The sequence below is a fragment of the Polyergus mexicanus genome, unplaced genomic scaffold (assembly GCF_030449975.1).
Source record: "Polyergus mexicanus isolate NDT 795.1 unplaced genomic scaffold, iyPolMexi1.0 SCAF_6, whole genome shotgun sequence".
Taxonomy (NCBI): domain Eukaryota; kingdom Metazoa; phylum Arthropoda; class Insecta; order Hymenoptera; family Formicidae; genus Polyergus; species Polyergus mexicanus.
The window spans coordinates 8033343-8043619 of record NW_027223326.1 but is presented as its reverse complement, the minus strand read 5'-3'; the positions used below and the strand labels follow the sequence as shown (position 1 = coordinate 8043619).

The 10277-nt window shown below is 29.2% G+C and overlaps 3 protein-coding genes across 34 annotated transcripts in view; 1 reads left to right on the top strand and 2 right to left on the bottom strand.

Moving 5' to 3' along the window:
- Positions 1–351: 351 nt before the first annotated feature.
- On the bottom strand, positions 352–3084 carry Pll (serine/threonine-protein kinase pelle). The gene is made up of 4 exons (XM_070297171.1): positions 2706–3084; positions 1874–2449; positions 1155–1594; positions 352–940 (listed from the first exon to the last, which is right to left on the bottom strand). Exons 1-4 carry the CDS (start codon positions 2809–2811, stop codon positions 599–601), a joined length of 1464 nt encoding a protein of 487 aa, XP_070153272.1. The 5' UTR covers positions 2812–3084; the 3' UTR covers positions 352–598.
- Positions 3085–3170: 86 nt separating this feature from the next.
- Positions 3171–5653, top strand: Ste14 (isoprenylcysteine carboxylmethyltransferase ste14). Its single transcript, XM_070297172.1, is given in 5 exon segments — positions 3171–3290; positions 3360–3490; positions 3492–3704; positions 3777–4256; positions 4350–5653. Coding segments are annotated over 4 exon segments (936 nt in total). The 5' UTR covers positions 3171–3290; positions 3360–3430; the 3' UTR covers positions 4533–5653.
- The window catches only part of Trol (terribly reduced optic lobes), a 147651-nt gene continuing 142589 nt past the window's right edge, over positions 5216–10277 (bottom strand). For 31 of the 32 annotated variants that reach the window (XM_070297134.1, XM_070297137.1, XM_070297136.1 and 28 more), the window contains 5 exons: positions 9886–10264; positions 9531–9732; positions 8971–9321; positions 8303–8789; positions 8094–8170 (listed from right to left, as the gene is read on the bottom strand). In XM_070297134.1, the coding sequence (XP_070153235.1) occupies positions 8531–8789; positions 8971–9321; positions 9531–9732; positions 9886–10264 (1191 nt within the window). In that variant the 3' untranslated portion in view covers positions 8094–8170; positions 8303–8530. Of the gene's footprint in view, positions 8171–8302; positions 8790–8970; positions 9322–9530; positions 9733–9885; positions 10265–10277 lie in introns of all 32 variants that reach the window. The other variant, XM_070297140.1, reaches the window with a different exon arrangement.

Below are 10277 nucleotides of genomic sequence, written 5' to 3'. Positions count from 1 at the left end.
CATATTTCTATTAGAAGCCTGCATTATATACTGAAAAAAGAATATTATTAAGTAATCATTTTTATAATGATTAGTTAATTTATTTCTGCTATCTTTTGCACATAAGAAATATTAGTGGAATGTTCACACTTATATGACAAGCGGACGTATTAGAGCAGAAATCAAGAGTTAAAATGTGATAATATATTTTTTATATAGATTGTGCAATTTATGGTTTGTCGAGTTTTATTTCGTTTTTTAAGGGGTATAATAAAATAAGCAAAATATAATAAGATGAATCTGTGAATAGTCAATATTCTTTATTTTGCAACGTTATATAAAATTTGTTAGTAAAGCTGATTAAAACAATTATATAAAATTTGTTAGCAAAACTTCTCTTAATAATATAACACTTTACATAATACATTATATATATAATGTAAAATATGAATAATTATTTCTGTCACAGTAATATTTACAAAATGCATCAGCCATAATCTATTATATCACAATATGCTCCTTATATATTGTTTCTATATTTGCAATTGGAATAAATATGTGATTCGATTTGCTCGATCTCAAAAGGCAAACATATATTACGCTGTAATTATGAATGTGTTTATAAATCATTCAATTTTCGAAATACAAGTTCCATTTCTGGTCGATTTTGCGCCAATTGATTAGCACACCACTTGCCTAAGAATATTAAATTTTTGTAAACCTGTTTGTCTTTTTCACCAGCCTTCTTATCTATCAATAGAAGAAGATCTTTGTCTTCCCAAGTATCGATTAAATCTCGTAAAAATTTCTTCTCAGGCCGTGAATCATCGTAAGCCCGAAGTCCAGTTGCCATTTCGAATAAAACTATACCGTAACTATAGGTGTCTATTTTTGTGGATAATTTTTTGTCAAATAAAAATTCTTCTGGTAGATAGGGTCTTGTTCCGTGAATCTTGCTGATCTAATAATTATTTAGTAATAGTTGTTATTTAATAAATACTATAATCAAATATAAGTCTCTTTAGTGTGCTCAAATTTTTTTAAATAATCCTAATATTTTTGAGAATATTTAAAAATCGATTATTTTGAGATTTTCTAACAACATATATTATAAATATAAATCATTTGTAATCATATGTATCTAGATTACTATTGAATTTATGATAATTACTCACCTTCATACTATCCCTTTCAGGACCTTCACGCGCTAAGCCAAAATCACCAATTTTTGGCTCGAAATTTTTATCCAACAAAATATTCGCGCTTTTAATATCACCGTGAATCAATGGTTTATCTCCTATGATATGCAAGTATTGCAATCCGCGTGCTATACCTTTGGCAACCTCGTGTCTTTGTATCCATGTTAGTGGTTTAGTTTTTTGTCTTAATAGAAGTCTGTCCTCTAAAGACCCATTCTTCATTAACTGATAAACCAAACACGGTGCCTCGCCGCCAAAACTATATGCATATAAAGGTAAAATATTTTCATGAGCACGAGAATTCAAAATTTTTATTTCTTTCAATGATTGTTGGAGTTGTAGAATATAACTTTCATCTGAATCAGGCCCTTTTTGTCGAATCTTCTTTATTGCCACATCAGTGTTTTTCCAAGTGCCTACAATATATACAAACAAAAATATAATATATTAAATAAATAACAATTATTTTAACTCGCATATCTTTTATAATTCAAATTATAATTTATTTTTGTTGTATAAAGCCAATCAGAATAATAAATTTTAAAATATAAAAAAATTAAATATTATTTCTAAGCATACAAATACAAATAATTATATATAAATATAATTTACTACTTACTTAATATAAGTAAGTCTTTCAAAATTAAATTTCTATAACATTATCGCTAACATGTTAATATTAATTAAATACATACCTCTATATACTGTTCCAAAACCACCTTTTCCCAATATATTATGTGGATTCCACCCATTTGTAGCAATAGCTAATTCGCTATAACTTGCGTGCGGCAAAGTAGTTTCTGTTTTTGGTAGTGGTGATTCATTTATCTTTTTGCCGTTACTGCCAGTATTTTGTGAAGATGGCAGAAAGACAGCAGCTGCTCCTGGCGAGGCTACTAGCAAATTATTAGAATTGCTTGGACTAATAGTCAGTGGCTGATTTAAAATCTTATCAACACTCTGCTGTGGCGATGCACGTTGATTAAAATTCTGTGTTCCAATCTTTAAATCCTTAGTGTTCTTATTGATCAACTGTTTGCGTGGTATGTTTTGCAAATTAGCCTCTCCATTGTGCAAAAGTCGATGAAATCTTTGATCGACAAAAGATAACAAGGGTATCATTGACTGATAGTGTTGCATTCTTGACAGTAAGACAAATAATTCTACTATTGTATGATTGTGATGACCCCATAGTGTCAAAAGTTCATCCGTGGGATTCTTCTCTTTTCTTAAACTCTGTATTGTTAGAACATCATATTTCATCCAAGTACCTGTTAAAGTTATAATAGTGTGAAAATAATTCCAATTTAGTAGAATACATAGGTAGCAGAATATATAGTTGTAATGTATCATATTTGCAACAATTGATCATTACTAAATAAGAATACAGTGAAGATATCATAAAAAGTAAAATAAGGAAAAAAGAAAATAGAATACAATTTAATGTGCAAAGTCAAGTAACAAGTGATCATAGTAGTATTAAATAAATATATATTTTGTATACATTGGGACTCTCTGATGACTTACCAGCCAACTCTTCCCACTTATCGTTTTGATTCATAATTTTGCAAAATTCTGATCGTTCAGAAAATGGTAAGTGATAAATGTATTTCAAACTCTCTGTTGTAGTCATTTCGTATTAATATTTCACGTATTGTATATTATTGTGTATTGTATTATTTTTATTGTAAAATTATTATATTTTTAATTCACTGTGCACAAGGTTCTGCACAACACATATGTTACACAGAACATATATAATATCGCTAAAGTGATATTTTATCGACGCTAACAGATTGTGTTCCGACTAGTGATCGTTCTGACGGTTACTAGTACTCGTAATACAAAAAATCATTCATTTGGAAATGTATATACGTTCATTCGGTTATACGTCTCGTATTGATTGACTATTTCCCAAGTTAGCTGTTTGGCGGCAGCATAGTTACTCTCATCCATTGATGAGATCATCAGCTGATTTTGTGTAGTGTGTAGTATGTACAACTAGTAGTATTGCATATTTTCTCTCTATTTAAAAATTGACTTAGCATTTTTATCGTGCTCTTTTATATGTTACTTTTTTAAGAAATTTTTCAATTCTCATTATTTAAAAAAGTGAGATAATATATTATTATTAATAAAGCAGTTGAAAGATGCATTAATTGAGAGATGCTTTTATTATAGAAAATGGATATACAAGAGACATAAATCATTAAAGATAATTATTTAAAGTCTTGCATATATATGCTGGCTTGATGAGAAATGACAAGCTATTTATTGCTGCAAAAGATTGGCATATATTTGTCGAGAAAAAGATTCGCCACAAATAAGATGCTGTGCAGCGATGGAATTCTTAGTCTGTTCTGTTTTATTACAGCAGGCTTAATATCGTTTCTTCCTGAATTACTCTTGAGATTAGAGTTTGACATTTATGTTGTATGTTTTACAAATATCTGGTATTTACATATAATACAGTACATTCTCATAAATGTACTCGCATGTTTGGCATTTCGTGGCTTTGCTTATCGAGTAAGTTTTGCCTTGTTATTGTATGTGATTGTATATTAAAATTTTGCGCTCAAACTCTTCTTTCTCTTACAGGTGGCAATCAGAGCATTGTTTCTTGGATATGTATTTGGAATTGGTATTTTAATATCAATCACTGCATTGCCATCATGGCAGATATTTGGAATTTATATGACGATATTAGCAAGTTTCCATTATTCTGAATTTCTAGCTATAGCGTGGACAAATCCAGTGATATTGTCAATCGACAGTTTTATTCTTAATCATAGCATAGCATATGGCGTAGCAGCAAGTCTCAGTTGGATAGAATTTCTCATAGAGAGGCATTATTTTTATGAATTAAAACTGCCTTCTCCGGTATCCTATTTTGGGTTAGTATTGTGCATCTCCGGTGAAATTTTGAGAAAACTGGCAATGTGTACTGCAAAGCATAATTTTAATCATGTTGTGCAAAGTGAGAAAAATGATAATCACCAACTTGTTACGCATGGTGTATACAGTCTATGCAGACATCCTAGTTATGTAGGATGGTTTTATTGGTCTATAGGAACACAGGTAAGGCATCATAAATTTTGCAGAGAATTGGACATTTATAACTCTGTACTTTTATTATATTATTAATTATTGTTTTATAAATCTTTGTTTCAGTTAATACTTCAAAATCCATTCTGTTTTTGTGCATATGCATTGATGTCATGGAGATTTTTCTATGATCGTGTTTTGATCGAAGAAATAACTTTATTAAATTTCTTTGGTGAAGACTATGTTAAATATCAGGAAAGAGTACGTACAGGACTTCCATTCATTTCTGGATATAAAATTAGTTTATAGCATCCTACATTGGTGTAATTTTATTTTTCATCAAGTATATTTTTATTTTCCAAGTTTGCTATAACATACAAGAAAAAGACATTCTATACTTGTAAGAATTAATTGGATTAATTAATCATAATTATTCGAACATTTAAAAACCTTTCTTATTTTCTTACATATAAACATCATATACATTACACAAATGTACATACATATTTATTTTTTTTTTAAATGGGGTTTATTAATTGTCATTATAATTTGTGTTTGTTTTAAGTTATTATCTTTATGTAACGAATAATTTCTTAATTATTTGCGTTGTGTGATTACTTATTTTTGCAATTTACATTTTTGTTTGTCTAGTCATACGATTATATTTGAAAACTTATCTATGTAAAATACGCTCAGATTTAATATATTAATTGTTATTAAACAATTATAATATGAATGACGTACAAAATAGCAGTATATAAATATGTTGTGAATAGTTATGTAAATAAATTTTTTTTAATATTCTTGTGCATATATCCTTTTATATTTTTTCTGCGAATTTTCGGAGAATGTTTAGGAATAAGATTGGCATATAAATTAAAAATTACAAGTTTCATGATTAGGAATATTATGCCATTAAAATATTTATTATGATGATATTGTGATACTGAAAATATTTATAAAAAATACTAACAAGAATACACCCAAGTGTTAGCAAAATTATATTTATTGTCCCATTTTCTTTGAAGAGTTATTATGTAACAATAGATTACATTTATGTATTACGGTAATTATATATATATATATATATACTTTTAGTATGATTTTATATACAGGGTGGAGCAATACTAGCTTATTATCACCTGAAATATCATTCCTAATTGAGGTATTCTAATTAGGATGTTATATGTTATTCACATCCGAACGCCGCAATTATGTAAAGAAGGCATTTCAGACTGGTATATTTGTCTCATTTTGCACCCTGTACATATAAAATGCAACATACATATTACATAACTAGTATACATGAACATCCAAAAGCGTTCATTCGATGTCGGTATATAATTCAGGAGTTATAATAACATACAAATATATATACATATATGTATGTATGTATATATGCATTTATTATTTATATATATATATATATATATATATATATATATATATAAAATATTAGTAATATACAAGTATGTGCATCTTCGGATTGTTCTGTACATGATCATTTACAGTGTGATATAATAGAATCATAGTGAATGTAGAAAATTTTACGGGAGCTATTATACATTATATATTTCGGTGTCTCATTTTTTAGATAATTCTCTAAAGACAGTCTATAGAACATATCCTTCACAATCATGTTTCTTATTGCACATTATGTGCGATATTTTTACTTGATTAATTTGATATATTTTATATTTGCATAAAAAAGATACATAAATGAAACGTTGAATATTGATAATAAGCGTATACTGCAATATATATTATATATCGAGATCGTAAAAAAATATAACGCTTTACTTGTATAAATGAGATAATATCTTTTGATGGAATATAATTGTTAATTATATGTTTGAAAAAGAAAAAAGAAGATAGATTAAATATCTATGCTTTATGGAGGCAAATCTCTTTCGCATTTTTAATTATTATATACATTAGGAGAATATGCGTATGTATCTTTTACTTTATCTTGTATAAACTTATAAGATAGAAAAGTAATTATATTGCACGTAGGGAAAATGTGTTTAAAATTGACAATCAGTTACTCGGTAAATTGTACCAATACAAAAACATTCGTTTAGAAATATGTATATCTAACAATAAGTATAATTCAGTAGATTTAGAAAGATTTAAATCAATTGCCTGTTTCTTTTAATATATACAATTACAATAGAAGTGTTCGCATTTATATGACAAATATTGCACTTTTAACTGATTTTCTAAATAATAATCTAATTGCGTAGATACGATCTTCGCGGCTGCGCGCGCAAGCAATAATTGTTATTACTTTCAAATTGTACGTTTTACTTTCATAAAGTCTTAAATATAGAGAATATTAGAGACCGTTCTAATTATCCGCATAGTGCGTATATATTTGTGTCTCATAATTTATTCAATATAAATTTTATATATGTAGCAACACATATTTTTTACCTACATCATTTTGACCTACCTATCGCGATTCTCTTTCATATATGTTATTATCTTTCTTTGTTTATATATCACATATAAACTGATTTAAACCTTTTAATATACAAAAGTACTGTACGTGCGTTCGATGATGCTGTTATTAATTACCTATATTATATATTCTTGATTATTCGCCTATATATATTGCATTAAAAATTACATGTATAAGCACCTACATATATGTACGATAACTGATAAGTATTCATCATGGTATGAGTGCAATCTGAATTTAGAGAAGCAATGCTTACCAATTTTTTATTTGATTATTAATATATTTTTTTTTTCTATCTTTTATATGAAGGATCTTATTGTTCATGTTAATCTATAATATTTAATGTAAGATAACTTTTTGTGTTATAAATATATAAATCTTTGCGCATACTTTCCAACTTCTTTGTGAAAATTCGATATCTAATACAATATAGAGAAAGTCGTTTTCTGTTTTCCCGACGAAATAACTTTGGCTGTGATGAGAATTTATTGTCTTTTCGGTAATGGGAGAGATATCTCAAAGTCTTATTAAAACTTTGATTACACTCATACTCTAGTGAATAATATTTATCCTATTTGACGCAAATCTGCTTTGTCATATTACGAATATAAATAAATTAGCACATGGCAGTGAAAAATTATAGACTATACACTTTATCATTAACACATTTTCGTTTCATATCAGTCATCGCATTAGCTGTTCGTAATTATTACTAAAAATAAGACAAAGCTGATTACAAGAAACATGAGGAAAAAAAAACAGAAAAAACATGACAATTGAAAAGCCCAATAGCTAAATTTTTTATATTTATATTGACTGATAGTTTGAGAGTGTGATTTTCTCTAAATGCTTAAATTTTTCTCGCATTTTTAAAATAACGATTTATTATTTGCGAATTAAATGTTTCAATCTTTTTTACATAAATAAAACAGTATAAAACATTATAGTTATCTTGATTATAAAATATCGATAGCGATACATTAATGCATGATGGATTCTGTATATCTACGGATATAAAATTGTTTTGTTGCTCGTTTAGTAACAGTCACTTTCGTATCTTTCACGCTCTGTCTCATTGAAAATCGTTTACAAACCGTGGATTTAAAGAAATACATGTATTTCTTTATTGATTCAATATGTGTGTTTCTTTTCGATTTTTATATGAGCAGGATATTCCATCCACAAAATTATTCTCTTATCGTAATTGAAAAGTTGTATCTCTTTATGTCATATATATCTTAATATTCTGACAACGTTTGATTAGCTATGATATCAGATTTGCTTTTGATCTATCTTAAAATGTTCTTTTCAAAACATTAGATATGTATGAAAAATTTAATGACTATACTTTTGGCTTTAGATTCGACATTTACATCAACTGTACTACCGCTTGTATAACAATACGAATTCGCAATAACGTTTTTTTAGATGCAGATCATTCTCTTAGCTGAGGTCACCACGTGTGGGAGGTCTATCAGTTCGATCACTGCAAAATAAAGACATGTAAAATCGATGAGTAATTAATAATAAATTTGTATGCACATAATAATAAATTAATGTTAAATATATATTATTATTCACGACGGAAGAATGTCAGAAATGATAGAAAGTGACATACCGTAGTTTCGCCGCAGTATTTCCGATATGTCGGTTAAGCATTAAACAATTTACAAATTTATTAGATACACATCGTATGCAACCTTGTGTGGAAATACATATTTTTTTAAAATATTATACATTGGTGTTCGATTTAATAATCGTCGTTCTTGGTCTAAAGAGGAACATGTATTTCCGACAAGTAAGATTGAGAATATATTTTACGTAGTATTATATAATACTCTATTATTTAGCTTAATAAGCCCTTGAAAACGTTAATTACGTCTACGCATAATAACGCGAAAAGTACACTTTGTTCCTTAATATCCCTAGTCAAAGCAATCAAATTTTGAAGTATAATTAACAATGAATAACTCGTTATGTCGCACGCGGCCAGATTGGACGCGGGTTTCGGATGAATAATGTTCACCGGTGGCGGTGGGACAAACGCATCAAATACATCTGCGTCTGCGTCTGTGAATACGAGTGAAGATGGAATCCATCTTACTCTGTGAGCAGCGTGTAAAAATATCCAACGAGATTAATCACATCTCTATAAAATGTCATTCTGTTTTACCGAATTTTTACTGTCATTTGCTAATTCGAATATTTAAATATATTAAATTTATTAATAAAGAATTTATAATATTTTCATTTTTCTTTATTAAAGATACCTTATTTACATCTTACCTCGTACACGGCGATACGTTTACTCCTCTGATAGTCTTCTCGCCGATATCGATAGCCCCTGAGTCTTGTACCTCTAAAGTGTAAATGCAACCGGAGAATCCGTCATGGTATCTTCCGTAAGCCATCGCGTAATCCGGCAATCCGCCCAAGTAAACGCTACCTCTCGCGTTCAAGATCTGTTGAAGTCCATCGCTTACACCGCTTTCGGTGTGCTCACCGTTCAATTCGATGCTACCGTCGCTTCCTTGACGTTTCAGAATTATTCTATGTCGTTCTCCGTCATCGACCCGCTGAGCGGTGACACGAATTACAGCTGGACCGGAACCTAAATTGTACTGATACTCTACGTATCTGGATAACACAAAGCACGTGTACAAGAGGCGTTAATCTTTCGATTTATCAATATTTTGAAGCTAAAACAGCGTGAATAATATTATAATGATTTGGAAAAAAAAAAAATATATTTAGATCAAAGAAAGATTGTTAGCTTCTAATTTTATATAAACATTAACTATTTTATTTTTATATAAAAATTATATTGCAGTATATGTCGTACATACCCATCTACTACAGCAACGGCGATATAATCATCGGGTGTTAAATCATTCAAGGTTTGACCATGCCACATAATCAGTCCGTTACTCTTATTTGTACTGATTTCAAGGCCTAAAACTTCACGTTCTTCTTCGTGCGTCATAACAGATCTGTCTAGTTCCAACCAGCCATCTCCTTTGAAGGCAACATCGTATGTGATCTCTGCCACTACAAACATATAATCATGTGATTTATAATCAAATATTATAATAATTATAATAATTATTACAATTATTATAATTATTATAAATATTATAATTATTATTTATAGCATTTTGTAAAATATACATTTATCTAATTTATATTTTTAATCTTACTTACACTTTTCGCAGTTCTGTCCGTTGTAACCGAGACGACAATCGCATTTGTAAGATCCGTGAAGATCGGTGCAAGAACCCCCATTTTTACACGGTGTAAGTAATTCGCATTGCTTCAATACATTCTCACAGTTTCTGCCCACATATCCGTACTCGCATGTACACGAATAATCATACACATCTGAACTTTGACATATGCCGTGGATGCAAGGCTTCCATGCGCAAGGATCGAACAAAGTTGTTGGCGGCTGAGTAGATGGTGCCAAAGTTGTGACAGTAGTATGCATTATTGTCTGATTCAGATGAGACATCGAACAGTTCTCGATATTGGCTGCGTCGATCGATGATTTCAATATGTCCAAGCTGACTGACAAAACTTCGAGCTGTATATATCGT